The following is a 21,536-nucleotide window of genomic DNA, read 5'->3' as shown; positions in this document are numbered from 1 at the left end:
AAGATACAGAAAACCACTTAGAAACAAGGATCTGAAAAAAAAATTTTTTTTTAATTAAAAAAAAAAAGCAAGGATCTGGTGCACAAACGCTTTTTCTCTGAGACACTTGTTAGTTGGGTATTTTAGTGAAAGTGTGACAAAGGTTCCCTTCAAAAATGTTATGAATTTTTACACAGCCTGGATTGGGGGAGCTGGGCTCTTTGTAGAAGCTTCCAGACAACCTATTCTGGGATCAGAAAAGAGAAACATGCCTTTACAATAAGATTAAAAGTAGGAGCCACAACCTCCCAGCCATGGGACGGGTCTTTTGACAGGTTGCCAATGCCTCAGTTTTCTCTTGTGTAAATAGGCTGTGGTGTCCAGTATTCTGTCAACTCAACACAAGCTAGAGTTTTTGTTAAGTGGGAACCTTAAGGGAGAAAATGCTCTCACTTAAATTGGCCCCTGGGCAAAGCTCTGGGGCATTTTTTTTTTCATTAATGATTGATGTAGGAGGGCCCAGTCAATGTGGGTGGTGCTACCCATGGGCTGGTGGTCCTGAGTGGTATAAGAAAGCAGGTTGAGCAAGGCATGGGGAGCAAGCCAGTGAGCACCTTCTGCCTCCAGGTTCTTGCCTTGAGTTCCTGCTCTGACATCCCCCCAATGACGGACAACAAACTGTAAGATAGAAAAGAACCTATCTCCCCAATTTACTTTTGGCTGTGGTGTTTTATCATAGCAGTAGAAACCCTATCTAAGACATGAGGCAAAAGTTGGGGCTTTAATTCTGGGAATGGCTTTTTTTCCACCATTTGATAACAAATTTAAATTATTCTGCAGATCCTTTTATCTAAGAGTATTTCATCCTTAGACACAGTGTTTTAGCCAATTGCAACAGATTGTACGAAAAATACTTTAATAAGATACTGATATACTTTAATAAACACTGAAACAAATGCATAACACCACATTATACACCCAAACACCATAAAGAGTGTTCTGAATGACAGTTTATAATAGTGTTTTTTACCTTGAGAATCATAGTAATTTTACGTTTTATTTATTTATTAATTATTTGTATATGTGTGTATGTAATGAGAATTCTAGGATTTTGGTTTCTTTAAAAACACAGAAATAGCTGGGTGTGGTGGCACATGCCTATAATGCCAGCACTCAGGCAGGCAAATGATCTCTGAGTTCAAGGCCAACCTGGTCTACAAAGCAAGTCCAGGACAACCAAGGCTACATAGAAAAACACTGTTTTGAAAAACCAAAACCAAAAATAGAAAAAAAGAAAAGCCAAACCCAAAACCAGCCAAATAACCAACCAACCAAACAAACAAACAAAACAGAGATAGAAGAATGCTTTTGTTTTGCCAGGTGTGGGGATGTGGGACTGCTTCTGACTGTCCGCAACAGCTGACTATGATTTGCCCCATGCTCTGGTATAGGTGTGGTATTGCCAGCTGCAGATAGCTTCTGAGATTATGTGACATTTGGAATTCTGGGATTTTCTTTTCAGAGGGTATATAGATGCTAGAGCATAGGCAAAGTAGGTGGCTGTTGGTCACTCCGGGGGGATTTAGCTGTGGTTTCTTAGTCATGCTCAAAGAAGAAACAAGAAGAAATTAGGCTGAAGGATCTCTGCCTCTCTGTCTCTGTCTCTGTCTCTGTCTCTGTCTCTGTCTCTGTCTGTCTGTCTGTCTGTCTGTCTGTCTGTCTCTCCCTCTCTGTGGGTGGGGTTATTTTTCTGTCACTGTCTCCCACACCACCACAGGAGTACTGGCATTACAGATGCTCACCACTGCAGTTGGCTTTTTGAGGGCTCTTAGGATCAAGTTCAGACCCTCCGTCTTGTGTGGCAAATGCCTTTTTACCTGCTGAGCCATCTCACTAGCCCGATAAGCATAGCAATTTAACCAGGGAATCAGAATTTGGAAGGCTGGACAGTCACCTCTACATAACCATCTTAACGTCTGCAAGAAACAGATCGATGACAGTTTAGAAACAACAGTGTGGGTCAAATGGTATTCATCTAAGATGTGCGCTCGTGTGAAAGTTCTTCCCTTGATGATGTCTGCTTTCCGATGTCACTTTGTGCTAAGTGTCTATACATGAACAACTACAACTTTTGAACCTTCTGGTAAAAAGCTTTATCAGATAATGGGCTCCTTTAGAAAGCCTTTAAGGATATGATTCACATTAATGAAAGAGTTTCTTAGGAAGAAAGAAGGTTATTGCTGGTGGCTGTTCTCTTCTGGAACCTCTCACTGGGGTGTGTGTGTGTGTGTGTGTGTGTGTGTGTGTGTATGAAGTCTCCACTGTGTCTTCCAGTTAATTAATTACAAATTGGGAACCACAAAGGAAATACCCTTATAATGGAGGTCCCTTGTAGAAATACACAGGGAAGCAAATGTTGCTTATAATTATGTAATAAAACATACTTCTTGAAAGGCCTATGTGATTCAGATTCCCAAACATATTAACAATCACCATAAGTTATTTTCTGTGTCTGATAGGTAAAGTTCATTGATTTTTCCATTCAAAAAAAGAAAACTTTGGTGAGAAACTCATTATTTCTGTTTCACTAGAGCCAACTCTGACGCTGCTGTGTAAACACTGTCAACTGTGAGTGTTTGTTTTCTATTATGTACCTACTCATTTCCTGGGCAAAATGGAAAGGCACTTCTTATCTCCTGCCCTTCTCAATGCAAAGACTGCTCTTATGTGACAGGCTGGGAGCCAGGGAAAGAGGCATCCTTGATGTAGACTTCCAAAGGAAGGGATGAGCCAGGGTACCTAGTTATGCGTGCAAGTCTCTTCTGTCAATCTTGGGTATTATTTTCTTAGGGAGATACTAATGGAAGGCTTTCTGAATATTATTTCTACCACATCCCCCAAGGATCAATCGGGAATCCAAATGTGTCCCCACCTCAGATACAGTGCCTCAGAGTGTTGGTAGCAAAAAGCAGTAATCAGCAATTTGAAAAGATGCCCAGGAGATTGTTATCCAAAGGCTAGTACGCCATCAAGAACATCACTGGTCCTGGATCCATCCAGGGAGTCTGTAATGTCAAAACTTTGTGCATAATTATACATGTCATGTACTTGTTTTTCAGTTATTCATGAGTGTGCAATGGTGTCTTAGTTACTTTTCTATGATGTGGGCAACTTACAAAAGAAACAGTTTCTTGTGGGCCTACAGTGTCAGAGGGGGAGTTGTGATGATTTTGGCAGGAAGTGTAGCGGCAGGCAGGCAGGCGTGGCTCTGGAGCAGTAACTGACAGCTTCTATCCTGATTCATAAGCACAAGGCAGAGAGAGGAGAGAAACACTGGGAACAGGAATGGCACAGGCTTTTTGAAACCTTAAACTCACACCCAGTGAAACAATCTTCCAACAAGGCCACACCTCCTGATCCTTCCCAAACAGTTCCACCAAATGGGGAACCAAGCATTTAAACACATGTGCTTATGGGGACCATCCTCATTCAAACCACAAGTGGCATCTTCTAGAGGTTGCGTGGTGTGTGATATGGTATCATAAATCAGATTATTAATGTTGTGCTTACTTATACTTTAACGTTATAAGCAATAATGTTATTGTTCTCTGTGTATGTCCACGAGGGACCTCTCTTAAAAGGGTGTTCTTTACATACCTATGGCATGGTCTCCTTTGTAGTTTCCAGTTTGTAATTAATTAACTGAAAGGCACAATGGAGATTTTATGTGTGTGTGTGTGTGTGTGTGTGTGTGTGTGTGTGTGTGTATACATATATATGAAAATATATGTGTTAAAGTAAGTGTAAAACACACCCCAGTGAGAGGCTCCAGAAGAGAACTGCCACCAGCCATAACCTTCTTTTTTTCTAACTGGTAACACTTTTGCTAATGTGAATAATATTCTCAGAAGTTTTCTGAAGGAACCCATTATCTGATAAAGCTTTTTACCTGAAGGTTCAAAAGTTGTAGTTGTTCATGTATAGGCCACTTAGCGCAAGGTGACATCGGAAAGCAGACATCATCAAGGGAAGAACTTTCACACGAGCGCACATCTTAGATGAATGCCATTTGACCCACACTGTTGTTTCTAAACTGTCATCGATCTGTTTCTTGCAGACGTTAAGATGGTTATGTAGAGGTGACTGTCCAGCCTTCCAAATTCTGATTCCCTGGTTAAATTGCTATGCTTATCGGGCTAGTGAGATGGCTCAGCACGTAAAGGCATTTGCCACACAAGATGGAGGAGCTGAACTTGGTCCTCAGAGTCCTCAAAAAGCCAACTGCAGTGGTGAGCATCTGTAATGCCAGCACTCCTGTGGTTGTGTGGGGGATGGAGATGGAGAATAACCCAGACGCTTGCCTGCCAGCTGGCCTCGAGATCCCAGTGGAAGCAGAGACAAGGAGAGTGGCCCTGCCTCAGCACACTTCTATTCCTAATGATAGATTTTAGAGACTGTTGTCAAGTTAATATTTGAACATATTTCACCATACAGAATGAGAACGAGGAGCACTGTGAGGTTCATGAACAGCTACGATGATAAAAGCCCTCCCGGCCCTTATATTTTCTGTGCTGGTTCCTTTTAATTGTCAAATTTGAGGCAACCTAGAATGACCTGAGATAAGCGTCTCCATTAGAAAATATCTACATTTGGTTGGTCTATCTATGGGGATTGTCTTAAATTTCATCCCAGGTCAAGTCTATTGTGGGCAACGCCATTCCCTAGACAGGGGTCCTCTCACTATATACAAATGGAGAAATTGAGCTCGGTCAAAGCAAACAAGGGAGTGGCCAAGAGGCTTGCACACACGTATTATTCTATCTCTGCTCTTGGATGAGATGTGACAACATGCCTCAAGTTCCTATGCTGACTTTCCCATGGCGATGGACCGTTACCTGGATTCAGAAGGTGAACAAACTCTTTCAACCTTGGTTTATCACAGTAACCTAAGCCTACTGCTGTATCCCACCTGTAAGGCAATTGCATGGGAGCTTTCAACCTTCCTTAATGTATTGGTATTTAAAAATCTGAGATGGCCAATAGTTACACAAATGCATATTATTTGGCACTGATGTTTTGCTAGCTAATGCCAAGAACATTATTTAGTAATTTAAAACTTATTGGGACTCTAATATAGCTATTTAAAATGCATATGCAAATTCACTTTTGTTTTTGTTTTCATTTGTCTTTTGAGCCAGGATCTTGCTCTCTAGCTCAGGCTGGACTGGAAACTCTTTGGCCTCAAACTCACCCTAATTCTCCTGTCTCAATTTCCTAAGTGTTGGGATTACACGAGCCATCATGCTCAGCAATTAACTGGTGTTTGAGAAAAATAAGTATTTTTCTCTGAGTGGTCTTTTGGAAAAGGTGCACTGAATGCTGGTTCCAGCTGTAGTTACGCTCATAGCTTGTGATTATTTTTAAATTGTCTTGTCAAGAGGAACTTCAACCGCACTCAAGCCAAAAGTCCAGTGATTGACCCCTCCTTCCCCCCACTTGTGCATGCTCATTCCTAACTATCATTTCTCTACGAAATTTCCACTGAGGCTCTCAAAAAATCAATACCACATAACGTTTTCTGAAAGGCTTGGCAATTTGCTTGAGTCTGAATGATTGCAGGATTCTGCAGATCTGCGTCTGCCAGCCTGAGGGCTTCATCCAGCAGCCTAGGGATGGAGCAGCTGTTGTTAGGGAAAGCAAAGGACATCTCTGACAGCCTCACTGTTGTCGATGAAGTCTTCGATGTGGCTCACCCTATGAGAGATGATATTTTTGGACAATCCCTTTCCCCTTGGCTAACTAGAGCTGTGTATTAGTGAGAGGTTCCATGTAGACCAGTGGCATAGCAGGTGATAGCGTTTTCCTTTCAACTTCAACAGTCTCTTGTTTTAGAAACAACTTGTGGTGTGACCCCATGAGAAGGGCTGAAATACAGGTGTCTTAGGTATGCATTCTAATTTTAACATCCACTTCCAGGTGTCAAAAGTTCCGTGAAGTTCCCCCTCTATAATGGAGTTCAGAAACTGCAGACCTGCATCCCCTAGAAGCAGCACTGTGAATCCATGGTCCTGTAATTTGACACGTACACTTACCTCTTTCTTCTGTTTGGTGAGAGGACAAGAATTTGGTACCAATGTTCTGAGCTATCTTAAAAAGGCTGTCAACAAAACATTCACAACTCCTTTCGTTGATTATCTTTAAAGGGTTACAAGGCTCTGCCCACCCACACCCCACCCCACCCCCATCCTTTTCTTTTCCTTTTCAAAGCAATTTAGAGAAACTGTGTAGCACAGTGCTTGGTAGTTAGTACGTGCTCAATAAATGTAAGGTGACTAAAAACACAACTCAGAAACTAAAAGCGACATGCACAGTCTTCCCTTGAGTTTCCCCACAGCACAACCCGAGATAAGGACTCTGAGGTGATAGTTGGCTTGTGGGTGGTTCCAGCAAGCAGAGGAAGAGAACAAAGTCAATGCAAACTGCAGGTGTGCAGCCCCATCAGCAGCCTTGAGAAATACCAAGAATGCCTGCTAGGATTGTCCAACAGGGGCTGGAGCATCTTTTCTCTCTCCCTCCCTCTCTCTCTCTCTCTCTCTCTCTCTCTCTCTCTGTGTGTGTGTGTGTGTACACATATGGGTGGATGAAACACGCTCTTAGTTCAGTATTTTACAGTGAGATAGAGCGCGTTCAGTATAGTTTTCGGCAAGTTGCCTGGGTTGTGATCTGTGAAGAGTGGATTTAAAGGGGCACCATCTAAAAAGTGCCGAAAGGAACAGGGTTTGAACGGAAGAAGGAGAAAGCTTACCCGCCAAGAACTCATCTGCACTGGGTCAGCTCGTTACCCCTTTCCATTTTGATATTCGGTAGGGTGGGGTGTGATAGTAATACACCTCAATCTCATGACAATTAAATACTCAGTTCCACACTGGACAGTTCTAGGACACAGCCAGCCTTCATGAATGGCAGCTAGTTGTGACTTATCACCATGGCTTACTATCCCCAGTATGTCCGAGACAGTGAGAAACGATTGCGTGAGAGTTTCAGGATACTTGGCCTGGGTCAGCCTGGGATATGTCACATGGATACCTAATTTACAGCAAAGAAACCTGGGCTTCTAAGTGGCTACTTGCCTCGGACTCTTTGGTATACCTTGGTCAAGTCCTGTGACACACTTTAAGGAGCCATGATGTCTGCAAGATCAGAAGGAGGCTGGCTTGGGCTCTGTCTCCATGGCACCTTCTAGGTAAGACAACTGTCTTTTCTCCATAAACATGGCTTTTGATGACCCCTGCCTCTCACTTTGTACCCTCTCCTGCTTCATCACGGGGTGTTGGGGGAGGAGGGAATACTCGTGGGTGGCAGGGGGTGGGGGATGGGGTGGCGTCTTAGGCCACTCTCTCCTTAGTGGAATTCTGATGCCATGGGCTAGTGGAGACAGCCCAGTAGCACAGAACACATCCCTCATCATGGATTTGTGACTTAAAAACACATCAAAGGACCCAAGAATCATATTAAGAGATATAATCTCTTGAAAGTACAACTGACATTCCCAGTTAGACCACAAGTTTAAATTACACACACACACACACACACACACACACACACACACACACACACACACACACACACACACACACACAAACCTGTTCTGCTAAAAACCCCGGGGCTGGTTCTTGACAGTGCTTTCATCCTGGGCTCCCAGCCAAAGTAAAAATGTAGCCCTTGGTAACAGAACTTGATCCGTCCTGCTATTTGACCATCTGGAGTGGTGGCTGCTTGGCTTTGGTGACTTCCTGTGGACCCTCCTATGTGCCTGAGTCATGTATCTGCATCAGTACTCTAGATAAAAGAAACCGTTGTTTCTTTGATGCCCCATGGTGGCCCAGCTGGCAATATCCTGAGCGCAAAGCCCCTCTAAAATATGCCCAGCATTGCCAGTGGCTCATATTACAGGGCGCCTTCTTATACCAAGGTGCCTGTTCCCTCACGGTACTGGCACAGCAGAGCATGAGACCTGTCCTTGCTGCAGCTGTGACTTTGGACCGGCTCGTTGGTCTTTGAACCTCATGATTTAGACCTAGACTTTGAATCAGAACATCCTTCTACCTCCCCGACCCTTGAAGAGCCCGCTTTGAAACTTTGTCCTTCAATGGATACATCTTCCATTGCCTTAACTTGACTGTTTTTTGGGTTTTTTTGTTTTTTGTTTTTTGTTTTTGTTTTTGTTTTTTGAGACAAGATTTCTCTGTGTAGCCTTGGGTGTTCTGGACTTACTCTGTAGACTAGGCTGGCCTTGAACTCACAGCGATCCACCTGCCTCTGCCTCCCCAGTGCTGGGATTAAAGGAGTCTGCCACCATGCCGGGCTTGCCTGTCTTATTTTCCTATTGCTGTGATAGAAGATCACGACCAAGGCAGTGTAGAAGCAGAGGTTTGTTTGGGTCTTACTGTCTCATAGGGTTAGAGTCCATGATGGTGGGACAGAGGTAGCAGGTGACAGGTGGTGGGAACAGCAGCTGAGAGCTCACATCTGCCGCCATAAACAGGAAGCAAGCACAGAGAACACTCAAAATGGTTCATCTTTTGAAACCTCATAGCCCACCCAGGTGACACACCTTCCCCAACAAGGCCACACCTCCTAATTTTCACTAAACAGACAACAACTGAGGGCCAAATATCAAATGCCTGAGAATTATGGTGGTGGTGGGGGGCGCGGGGAGGGCATCTCTTTCAAACTATCATACTTACTAACATCTAGTCTGAGAAGTTTGTTCACCCTTCGAAGTTAAACCCCGAAACTGGATCATATTTACACTATGCCAAAGGTTTCAGAATGTGTGCCCCTGCCCAGCCGAGGACAAGCCATGGTATACACTTAATAAATGGGAAAGGCATTTCTGACAAACTCAAGTGCAATAACAACACGCATGATCACCAGGCAATGGTATTGCGCTGGGCCATATTGGTTTTTCCCCTCTCCACTCCCCATTTTACAAATGAAATGAGGCTCACAAAGATCAATAGTTATCACTCGAGTCCAGAGGTCCCTAACCCAAAAATAATCAATGTTGGAGGAGGTGGAAATGAGAATTACCATGATTTGATCATGGCACACTGTGTCACGAGTTGAATTATTATCCCGGGCCCCAGACATGTGCACAAACATTGTGTGTCCGTTCGGAACTAGCAAGAGGTATGCTCAAAGGTAGGCAGCGTTGGATTCCAACCTGCACTGGCTCCAAATCCCACAGTCAGCTAAAACACAACACTTCCTTCCCAGCTCTGCCATTTGTGGCTTGTGGCAGCCATAAAGACTTAGCACAGATAGCACAGGGGCCCCAACCTCCCCCGCCGCTCTGCCCCCTGTGGTCCCAGTTTCCCTGGCTGCATGCAAACTTTAACTTCCCTGCTTTGACACGCTCTCCATCATTTCCCTGAGCTGCAGAACCCATGAGGAGGCGAGTCTCCAATCCCTAGGTGGACCTCTTGTCCGTGACATTGCATACCTGAACAAGTCATTGCACTGCTTGGGGCCAGATGACTTTTGTTGATGTTTTTGTTTTTTCTGAGTCAGGGTTTCTCTATGTAGCCTTGGCTGTCCTGGACTCGCTTTTGTAGACCAGGCTGGCCTTGAACCCACAGCGATCCGCCTGCCTCTGCCTCATGAGTGCTGGGATGAAAGGCGCAAGATGACCTTTTAAGCACAAAACACCGACTCAAATAGTTGCTCCCTACCCCGCCTCTGATGTTAATTGCTAGGAATCCACGCAGTCTGTCTTAAGTTGAAGAGGCCATCCAAGAACCCCGGACCCCTCTGTGCGTTTTTGAGGAAGTTTAAGTTCTCAGTTGTCTCATTTCCCCAGACACCCCTTGGATGCAGAGAGAGCCTAGTTAGCTCAAGGCTGCTGGGTCAATGCAGATTGAAGGTCATTTGCTCACCTGTGTCCGGCTTCCAGCTTCAGCCTGTTCTGCAAGGCAAACACCAGCACACAGCTAACCCAGGGCCTAGGGCCTCCTGTTACACGGCTCAGGAGCTTCATTTGCAATCACCGTTTACCACAGAACTACACGACTGTTTGGTGCCCATAGTGTCATAGAATATTTGCAGGAACCAAGGGCCTGATAGAGGCTAAAGGGCTGTTGGTATAAACCTGGGAGAAGGTGGACCTTAGCTTGCCTGCTCCACCCCCAACTTCTCAGCTGGTAACAAGCAGTGAAAATGGCTCCAAACTGGGCTGGGAGAGAACCTGGGGGAATTTCATGAAGACTAGAATAGGGACTCTCTGAGGTGGCCATGTGGGTAAGAACTGGATGACCCGCATGCCAGCCCTTCAACAATCTTGTTGCAAAGCTTTGAGCTGCTTTCAAGTGGGCACTCGAGGTGAACACTCCAAAGGCTGCCCTTCGATCTAGGAAAACACTCGGTTCCTTTGCTCTCTTTCCACCCCCTGCTGTGACGTGTACCCCCCTATTCACCCCTCCTTCCCCACCCCCACCCTGCCAGAATTAGCAAAGCCCCAGGGCAGTTTGGGATTTCCTAAGATCACTCCACACAGCAAAGGCAGAAGCTAGTCTCACATCTCTCCTTTCTCATCTTCTTCTCCTTAGAGGACCTCCCTCTGCTCTCCCCCCTCTCCCTCCCCATCTCCTCCCTCTTACCCACTCCTCTTTTCCCACCTCTTCCTCCGGACCATGCTTCCCGCCCCCACCCTCCAATTTTAGGTTTTGTATCTGCCAGGCACTTGTGTGTGTCTGTGTATGTGTGTGTCTGTGTGTGTGTGTGTGTGTGTCTGTGTGTGTGTGTGTTCTGTTTGTAAACCCAAGATTAATGAGATTTAAGAAAGAAGACTGGCAGGGACCTAGCTGAATGGAGGCAGGGAGCCGAGGTATTAACGCCCTCCCAGCCCAATGCAGAGGAGGACACTGGGTGACGCATCAGACAGGGCCTTTCGGAAGTTTGCCAGAAGCATTTTGCTAGCATTTCTTTTAAAAAAAGTCATTTTATCAAAGCTGTGGTTAAGAAGAGGAAGTTATCCAGCCTCCTCAGCTCACTGTGGCCTTGGGAAGGGCTGAGGACTTGGGTCAGAGGGGCTTTGGTGAGCCTGCAGACCCTTCCCTGGAGAGGCCTGGCTGCAAGAACTGGCTGACTCCTCTGCAGACAGGGCAGGGCAGGGCCAGCAGATACAGGCCTAGAGGCAGCCTGGGGATAGGCAACACATGGAGGCAGACAGCCTGAAAGCTAGCTCCCTGGAGGAGCATCTTCCATGGGGGTGAAAAGGAAACCTGGGGGTGGGGGGAGCATCGTCTGGAATCCTGATCTAAGCAAGTGTTATAAGTATAGGCAGAGCCCAACAGACACAGGGGAACCCAGGGAGCGAGTCTCTTGCTCATTAATAGCCTGGTGTTCCAGGTCAGCCTTTCATTCTGAAGGACTCCTTAGAGTGGGCTTCCGGGTAAACGGGCTTTAGCCAGGATATCTGCAGTCTCTGCAAGGCTCTGCTCTCCATTTACAAGGAAAGGAGGCATCAGTTTGAGGGACTCCCCTGTTAGTGAGACTGCTAACGAAGGTGACCTGTGGAAGCCGAGAAGATACAGGCCGTGGTTGTCTCTGCTCAGCCATAACTCAGCACTTGCTTGTGGGAATCTTAGGAAAACCCAGAACCATTTCCAAAAGTTTTCAAGGCTGCTTTTGTAGCTCCAGACAGCCCAGGAAAGCAATGTTGTTCTCCACAGCCTCCGTCACCATTTCATGTCCCAGTCAGTCTCACCAAGTGTGGGGAAGCACCACAGATCAATAGCTATTTTGGGTTAACATTGCCACAGCTTTTTTTTTTTGCCTCCAAAAAAAGGTATCCCCTCCCCCCATAGACCACAGCTTATCATAGCAAAGGCAATTTTTTTTTTGTGGTCTATTTATGGACATGAATGTTTAGGAAGAGAGCTCTTCTGAGTTTGAATGCACTTTTTTAGCTTAATCAGCAGGCCAGTGGTGCCTTTACATAGGGGTTCTTATTAATTAATTAACTAACTAATCTGAAACATTTATAAATCCTGAAGCTGTCTGCCAGCTTCAGGTTGAGAAGTGGGTCTGTAGACATTCCATCACCTGAACCCTAGATAAGCCCCGGAGCTGATGGAGGCCCCACAGGGCGGTATGGCTGCTGGGTGAGCCCTCCTGCCTGCATTAGCCCTTCCCAGTCCTGGGACCCGGACCCACGCACTACGGCACAGAACGCACTGTGTTTACTTGCAGTCAGGCTCTAATGAGCAAAGTTCCTGAGGGGTTTATATGGGAAATGAAAAGCCAAATGAGCATATATATGAAAAACTAAGCCGTGGAAAATAAATCACTTCTTAAAAGCACATGGCATCTATTTTTTGTTCCTGCCTACACGGTCTTAAGTTACCTTAAAGCTTTAAGTGACACTCTTTGAAGAGCCTATAAATTGTGTGTGTGTGTGTGTGTGTGTGTGTGTGTGTGTGTGTGTGTGTGTGTAGAGGGGAGATTGCTACAAACACATTTATTCATTTCCCCCACTTGCCACCCCAAACACACTATCTCTTAGCTTCAGAAACCTGCTGGGGAGGCAGGACAGATAGTCCTATGCTTAGGCTCAGAAAGGTTGAGTCATTCAAAATCACACAGCTACCCAAAGGTACCTCAAAGCCTTTTACCCCTACTTTGGGCCCCTGAGTTGGAGCAACAAAACTGCTGTGGTCAACAAGCAGCCATCAGTGAAGAACAGACATGGATGCTTTTGCCTTACCTCCCAGCAGGAACTGAGCACCCTCCCTTCCCCTTCGCTGGGTGCAGTCAGTGAACCACGTATATTCAAACTTTAGGACTGCTATGTCGCATAATCTTAAAAGGTATTAAAATGCAAAACAGGAGCAAACAATATTTCCTGCCACAGGGAAGTATCTAATATAAGTTGACAAAATAATGGGATTGGAGTAAGGTCTCCAAAGTGGCCATAAAATGGAATTCAAGAGTATTTTTTAATACGGACACTATGTGCTTGCTGTACCAAGGATGACTGGAAGAGAATTCTCATTTACAAAACCAAGCCATATAAACAAAACAACAACAGCAACACTGAACAGGAGGAAAGAGATGAATGATTAAGCATGAGAGAGGCAGAGCACACATGAATGCTTCAGGGACATTTGTGGATTCCTCACAGCTTGGGTACCACAGAAAGCCAGTTGGTGTCTCAGTATAGGTCAAGTCCCCTCCATCAACCTACCCCTGGAATAGAGCCTCAGAGGCTACAGGCAGCTGTCAGTTTAAAGACTTCCATTAATAGAGATGGGGGCCCCTCACAAGCACTCTTTTGCAGCCAGAGGGCTGAGGACCATCCATCGGATCCTGAGAGTTTATCATCACAAGCGTCACTCAACACTGCCCAACCATCGTGGTCAGAGTAGCAGCTTTGGTCTCCCAGAGACAGACTCCCAGACGCTGCTGCTGCAGACACAGCCCCTCCCCCTGTCCCTCATTACAGTGGAGAGAGGCAAGCACGTCCTGCCCCCCCTTTTTTTTTCCTTTTCAGACAATTTTAACTTCGGGGAGTTTAGCCCGTGCTGTCCCAGCATGCCCTTACCCAACTCCTCATCTTCCCCTCATCCCTAGGCAGTGGCTCTTCATTAATTTCCCCATCTGGACTGTGCCGCGTAGAGGTCCTTCTAGCCCCGCATCTCGGCTTAGAACAGTGACAGGAAGGGATGAACACAGAGAAGGCAGCACCAAGCGAGCAGCGAGGCAGCCACTGGCAACTAGGCAGCCAGCTGCCTGCAGGCTCCGGGCAGCAGCCGCAGCTCCTAGCTGGTTTCATTATTACACAATTGAAGCAAAGCCCTCCTCTGGCGGCTGTCCTCAGTGAAGGCTCACACCTAGCTGGCAGGAGGGAAAGGAGCTAAACTCCTCCCAGCAACAGACAGACAGAGTCTCTCTCTCTCTCTCTCTCTCTCTCTCTCTCTCTCTCTCTCTCTCTCTCTCTCTCTCTCTCTCTCTCTCTCTCTCTCTCTCTCTCTCTCTCTCTCACACACACACACACACACACACACACTTTGACACAGCAGTTTGAGCACAAGGCAAACTCTTGCAGAGCCAGCCCCCTTGCCGACTCCCGGGTCCAGTCTCAAAGCAGTCCAGTTCTATAGCTACCGCCAAATCCTTGTACTGACTGGCGGGACAGACAGCAATTTGGGTAACTTTTCAGATTTTGTTTTCCAGGGAACTGGGCCACAAATGTTTAGGAGGGAGGGAAGGACACCTTTACCCTTCTCTTCCTACCAACCCCCCTGCCGCCCCTCCCCCTGCTCCTCCCTCGCCCCCTGCCGCGCGCGGCCCCCCCCCCTCGGCTCCCCTCCCCCGTCTTTTCCCCCCTGTCCCCCAGCTCCCCTGCCGCGCCTCGGAGGATCCTGGGGGAACGACACTACAAGCCCACTCCCCTGTTGCTTGCCAGTCCAGGAAACACTACACAGTCACTGGAACAGCACCAAGCCACCGGAGAGGAGAGCAGAGAGCGAGAATGATGCAAACAGAGCTCTGGGGGTCCTAGCACCGGCAAACTGTTTGCATCGAAGTCTCCTGAGAAAAGGCTAGAGCCCTCATGGAGATGGTCCGAAACCATATAGAGGAAATGGCTCACCTTTAGGTTGTGCGTGGGGTTGACCACACAGACAAGTTGGCCAGCGGCAGAGAAAACCCGTTTAGCCTTGTAGTGCTGAAACCGGAGGTGAATGAGATCCAACACAGCCCCAAAGCACTGAGTAAAGAAAAGCATCACAACTTTTGGGGGGTTGTTGGCACAGGGAGGCAGCAGAGGAAAGCTGTAAGTCCTTGGGCTCTGAATGGAGCACAGCTTCTGAGACACTCCGCTCCAGCCCGGCTTAGCGCGCCTTCATAGTCATCATCAAAATAAGACGGTTAGAATCTTGCAGCAGCGAGGCAGCCAATCAAAAGGACAGAAATGTTATCCTTGAGGTGCAGAGACAGCCAATAACAAATACCTCCCCTACTGAAACTCCCTGATGAATTGAGCCTAGCGGAGAATGTATTATTGAACATTACCATAGATCAGCACATTGCATTTATCTTGTGATTACAGCCAACCATACATAATGCTGGGGGAGATAGGCTGACAAAATTGATTGCTTAATGTGTCTCCATTTATTAATTGACTTAATTTAACATGAGAGCCTTTCTTAATGCTCTGAACACGCCCCCATCCAAAAAAAAAAAAAAAAAAAAAAAAAAAAAAGGAAAAAATGTAAAACATTTACATCTCCAGACAGGAAAGCATTATGCTCCAACAGGCAGATGGGTTAGGCAGCTTGTGGCTCTACTCACCAGAGCTGCTGGGAGAAAATCAAATACTACAAGACACTGATTCTAGATAAGGATTTGGCAGCTGCGGGATTGTGTATCTTTCAATCTTATGCTCTGACTCTCTACAATTTGGATTGTAGCCCCTTGATAAATCTAACACGCCACTCTTTATGCAAAAAAAAAAAAAAAAAAAAAAAACCTGACAAATGAATTTGGAATTGGGGATGGAAAAGCATACATATATTTCAAAATACAGTAATCACTGAGCTCTCTTTTATTAAAGCATAAAAATGCACAAAGCACGCTTCTAAAAATAATGAAATCCCTGATGCATGAACAGGCGCACGCGCGTGTGCGCACACACACACACACACACACACACACACACACACACACACACACACAGAAAAATCTACACGGGGAAGAAGGTGCCTTGTACACCAGCAGAATAATTACATATGCAGAGAACCTGGGCTTGTCGCTCATTTGCATATTGGTGGGCAGCAAATTGCTAATTAACCAGTAGATTGTTGGAGACATTAAAATAGAGATTAGGAATACACACAGCACAGCACTTACTTGTCTGTGCGAATGCCAGCAGCACAGTGTTGTGCTGGAGCAGGCAGAGACCCCTTCCAGTTCCTACCTGCAACAGAGCACTGCCCACCCCAGGCCCAAGGCAGGCTGTGAAGCCACTGTTAGCTCCTGATGGACTGAGGGCTCCTAAGCAGTACCTGGAGGGCTTTGGGCTCCCTGGGAATAAGCTCCTTTGTTTATTTCGCCTCAGCCATGAAAGCCCTAGAACTAGGAGGATTGAGTTTTAGTTCTTTGGCCGTTTCTTCATTGAGTGGTCAGATAAACTGAGCAGCCACTGTTGGTCTGAGGTTGTGGCTCCTTCCTGAACCCTCACTGCTCTGCCCCAGGATAGCTACAAACACAGCCAGAACCAAATTGTAAAAGTACTTGAAACATTATGAGATTTGAAAACAACAACAAAACAAAGCAAAAAAAAAAAAAAAAAAAAAAAAAAAAAAAAAAAAATCTCTCCGGCATGGTTTACAGTATAAACTCTGTAGATGACATTATCTGTCCCAGTGGCAAAAGACTAGGTGTGCTGGGGTCACAGAGTCCAGACTGCAAAAGATACAAACCCTGTATGACCCCAGGACACCTGAGTCTGTGACCTAGTCAAGCACTTAAGATAAGAATAGACTAAAATTCAGCAGAAAACACCGCTCACTGGCTTGCTTCCCATGGCTTGCTCAGGCTGCTTTCTTATAGAACCTGGAACAACCAGCCCAGGTTGGGCTGAGCCCCCCTCCCCCACCAGTCATTCAAGAAAATGCCCACAGGAAATCTGATGGAGGCAATTCCTCAATAAGGCTCCCTCTTCCCAGATGACTCTAGTTTGTGTCCAATTGATAAATGTCTAGCCAGTACAGATCACCTGAAAATACGTAGTTTATAATCAGTTTTATAAGCAAGTGCTCTTAATCTACAAAATTAGAAGCCGCTTTCAAAAGTTTATACTGTTTGTGACAAACTTCCAGCAATTAAGCAAGATAACAGTCAATGTTTTTATTGTCTTTGGGGGTGCTTTTCTGGTTTGGGGCATTGTTTACATGCAGAGTGTGTGTGTGTGTGTGTGTGTGTGTGTGTGTGTGTGTGTGTGTAGAAGTCAGAGGACAACTTGCAGATATCAATTCTGTCCTTCCAGTATGGGGGTGTCAGGAGAATTAAACTCAGGTAGTCAGGCTTGGGCACTGAGTCTCTTGACAGCCCATCCACGCTCCTTCAGTGTTTTGAGATGGGATCTCCTATAGCCCAGGTTAAGCTCAAATCTTCTGTGTGGTCAGGGATGCCCTCCCTCCACACCCTGAGTGCTGGGATTGCAGGTGTGCACCGCTGTGCCCAGCTCTTTTTTTTTTTTTTTTTAAATAAAAGTGAGCATTTATTCCAATATAGCCCCTGAAGCACGATTCAGAAGGTCTAAGCTTCCACTTTTAAATATGGAACTACAATTTATTTACTTTTAATTTTGGTGGTTGATTTGTTTGTTTTCTTTTGATTTTTCTTGCCTTACTAGAAGTGGTTTTTTTTTGTTTTTGTTTGTTTGTTTGTTTTTGTTTTGCCGTTATTTATTAAGAAGGTCATTTTAAATAGGATGATAAAGACTCCATCAAGTAGGATGAAGGTGGAAGACTTTGAGACATAGACATGGATGCTCCTTTAATTTGATTAAACACTATTTTAGGACAGTTTCCAGTTCACAGCAAAGTTGAAGGGAAGACACAGGGAATTGCCTCTGCCTTGGGTAACTCCCACACCATGGAGACCGACCACCCCACCCAGAGCGGGGAAGTGCCTTTGTAAGGAGGGGTAAAACCACACTACACATACCTATGACTCGGGCTACGTAGCTGACATTACGCCTCATAGTCTGAGGAGTCTGTACGCATGCAGAATGATGGATCTGTCACCATGGAGTTATAATAAGGAGCCACGCTGCTCCGAAAACCCGAGTCCCCTTTGCTCACCCTCCGTCCTTCTTCCCAGGCTTCTGTCCCTTTACTGTCGTCACTACTGCCTTTTCCAGAATGTCCTACCACTAGAGCCATAAAGCATGTAGCCTTTGCAGGATGATTTATTTCACTCAATAGCGTGCATTAAGATCTCTCCGTGTCTTCTCATTACTTGATAACTCATTTAAGTGATGAATAATGTTGCTTTTCCTGAACATACCACAGTTTATCTGCTCACCAACAGGAGAGCATTTTTTGTACCTTTCAAGATTCCAAGAAATTATCAATTAAAATTCCATAGGAATCTATCTGTCTTAGTTACTTTTCTGCGGCTAAAATAAAACACCATGACCAAAAGCCAAGCAAGGAATAAAGCCTTTACCATTTCTATTGTCTTTTATTTGTTTATTTGGAGGAGGGGGCACATACACATGCCATAGCATGCATGTGGAGGTCAGAGGACAGCTTGTTGGAGTCAGTCCTGTCCTTCAACAGGGTGATTCCTGGGACTGGAACTCAGGTCATTAGCCTTGGCAGCAAGCACCAGTACTCACTGGGCTATCTTGTCAGACCAAGGATGAAGGCTTTATTTCAGCCTACAGTTCCAGAAGGACAGAGTTCTCATGGCAGGGAAGGCACAGCGGGGCAGTGGGACTGGAAGTTGGCTGGCCACATCTCATTCATGCACAAAAGGCGGGGGTGGGGGGGGGGAGGGGAGGAAGAGAGAGAGAGAGAAAGAACTGAGACAAACTGGTAAATCATCACTAGTGACAGGTCCCCTGCAGCCTTGCTGCTGACAGTTCCTCAGCACCCTAGTGCCCATGACTGCAGTGTATCTGTATCTTGGCTCAGTAAGGAGACGAGTCAAGGGTCCTACGTTACTACTTAATATGACCGTGGTCAAATTCCTTGGTCTCTCTGATATCTTCTGTAAATGAAGTTAGTTGCGTCATTAAAAAAGTAAGCAAGACAAGAGAGGTGAATTGACCAGGACCCACAGTGAGAACTCCCCCCGCCCCATCTCTGTCCTTCCAAAAAATCACTTGTGCGAATTAATACAAAGCTCTGGGAAAGATGGGGAACACCAAAACGCTTTGGAAAACTGTTCACTACTACCTACTAAAGATAGGTAGATAGGTAGGTAGGTAGGTAGAAAGAAAAGTAGATAGATAGATAGATAGATAGATAATAGATAATAGATAGATGGATGGATAGATAGATAGATAGATAGATAGATAGATAGATAGATAGATCCAAATCTCATAAGACCCAGAAATCTACTCTAGTACCTAACAAAGATGCTGACCTGGCCTTCTCAAAAGGTGTGTACAAGGGCTTTCATAGCAATACACTGAAATAGTTAAAAACTAGAAACATGTCACTTACCTACAATAAAAAGAATATTTTACACAATTTCTCTCTAGCCAAATACTGCACAAATAGAAACAACTATTACTGCACAGACTACAACAAAAGCATGAAAGGTTCTCACAGATAATGATTCTATGGTAGAAAAGTTGGACAGAAAGGAAAGCACACTTCACGGCTCCTTTTGAACAAACTTGGATATTTTAGAGACGACGGACTAGTGCAGTAGTTAAGTGGATGAAGGCTCTTGAGACCAAGGGTGACATCCGGAGTCTGATCCCTAAAGCCTGTGGTGAAGAGAGAGTTGATTCCCTCAAGGTTGTGCCTCTGGTGACTCACTTCCCCTAAGTAGGTCTGACATCCTAAAGTTCTCAGCGCTTTCCAAAGTAGTGTTGCCAGCTGGAGACCAAGCTGACAACACACGGATCTATGGGACAAAGCCCATATTCGAATTATAGCATCCACCCCAGCAAATCCACCATGTGCAATAAATACGTCATTTCTCAGAAAGTCATCAGACATGATCAGTGTGCTTTTCTGTAGAAAGATTTATAGTCCCAGTTACGTTAAAGTATGAGTGCACTATTGAATTTTGGCAGAATGATATAAATCACAAAGATGTTTAAAATCCACTGAAGTAATCACAAAGGGAAATGCTCGATTGATTATAAGAAACATTAATTTCTGCATGTCCAATTAACAAATTGGTATCAGACAATATCAATAAAAAAGAAAACAAAATACTGGAGATGTATTTGTAATAATTATAGCAGAATATTTATGTTCCTAATAGAGAGGTCAATATATACTTGAAAGACTAGGTCACACAGAAATAAGAGAAACCAGGCTGTGAATAGAAGAAACAAGAAGTTGAGGACTAGAAAGCCAAGTTAGTGGGTGGCAGAGCATGCGCAGGCAGCCCTCACTGTACCCTCTCCTGGGAACACCAATTTTGCACCCACCACAGATGAAAATCTCTCTAAGAAAGCTCCAGAATACAGATGTACATATTAAATGAATACAGCTTTGTAGAAAAAATTATTTTTATCTATGTTTATGTGTCTATGTGAGTATAGGTCATATGTGTGTGTGTGTGCCCAAAGAGGCCAGAAGAAGCTGTCAGAGTCCCTGCAGCTGGAGTTACAGGTGGCTGTGAGCTGCCTGACGTGGATGCTGGGATCTGAACTTGGGTCTTCCGGAAGGGAAAGCAAGAAGCACTCTTAACCACACGTCATCTCTCTATCCCTGCCTGCAGCTTTTCATATCTTAATTATCTGACAGTAAAGTGACTTTGGGGGGGAAAAAAGATTACTTAATTAAATTAAGAATATGCAGCAGAATGAAGCCAAGGAAATGCAAATTAAAATAAGATAATATCTTTATCTATCAAACTGGTACTTTGTAAACAAGCAACAACACAGAATAGGTTATAGTTATATGTGTCTGGAAAAAAATCCGGACAGGGATATATGCATAAGTTAATCACTGTCGCAGTGTTTGTAATAGTAAAAGATTAAAACAAATAGTAATAAATAAATAAGTGGTAAAAGACTAGACCCTAAGATTACCTCAACTTAGAGGACTGATTAAACAAACCCTCTACGTAACACTGACCATCAGACAGATGTGACCATAACCTACAAACACTGCACGTCAGGTGAGGAAGTCAGTTCGATGGTTTGCAAATGCGAAGAAATAAACAGGAAGAGCAGTGTGCAGCACAACTGGCTGAGTTGGATACTGACACCCTGAAATTTATTCCACGTGAATTTTGAACACAACAGTTTGTCTATAAATCTTAATTAGGAAACACTCCAAAAATAACGAGTATGAACAATCTAACTACTTTTAGTAATTATCCTGTCAGCGACAACATTTGTATCAGTATAAAAATGTATCTCCACCTTCAGGAGGTGAGGCAATCGTCTCTTCCTTGGCTGTGTGTGAGCTGGGCTGGGTGGCTTGCTCCTAATAAAAGCATGACATGATAATGTGTGGCACCTGACACTTCCCTGACTTCAGGACTGCTACGGATCAGGGCCCCTGTTCATCTTTGGTTTTCTGTTGTGAATGGTAGTGAGCTCTACACCGATCGTCCTATGCTTTGTGTGTTAAGTGTGAACGGGAGGGGAAAGCAAAACTCTTTCTCTTTAAGATCAAGGGGCTCCAAGCGCTGAGGAATTGGGCTTTGGAAGCTGCATGTGGGAGCCATATAAGTTGTAGCCATGAGGTAAAAGGAACTACCCTCCACACCCCCCTTCGGTAGGTAGGTCAAGACTTTCTTCTTTAACTCTATGGAGGACTTAGTAACCCACTGCAAGAAGAGCAGCACGT

The 21,536-nt window shown here is 45.0% G+C and overlaps 1 protein-coding gene across 1 annotated transcript in view; it reads right to left on the bottom strand.

The window, feature by feature from the left end:
• Siah3 (siah E3 ubiquitin protein ligase family member 3) overlaps positions 1–14,857 on the bottom strand; it is a 63,871-nt gene extending 49,014 nt beyond the window's left edge. Inside the window, exon 1 of the mRNA XM_051161055.1 lies at positions 14,633–14,857. Within this exon, the coding sequence (XP_051017012.1) occupies positions 14,633–14,767 (135 nt within the window). The 5' untranslated portion in view covers positions 14,768–14,857. The remainder of the gene's footprint in view (positions 1–14,632) is intronic.
• Between the last annotated feature and the right edge of the window lie 6,679 nt (positions 14,858–21,536).

The sequence above is a fragment of the Acomys russatus genome, chromosome 18 (genome assembly GCF_903995435.1).
Source record: "Acomys russatus chromosome 18, mAcoRus1.1, whole genome shotgun sequence".
In the NCBI taxonomy this organism is placed as follows: Eukaryota; Metazoa; Chordata; class Mammalia; order Rodentia; family Muridae; genus Acomys; species Acomys russatus.
This window is presented reverse-complemented; position numbering and strand designations above follow the sequence as displayed.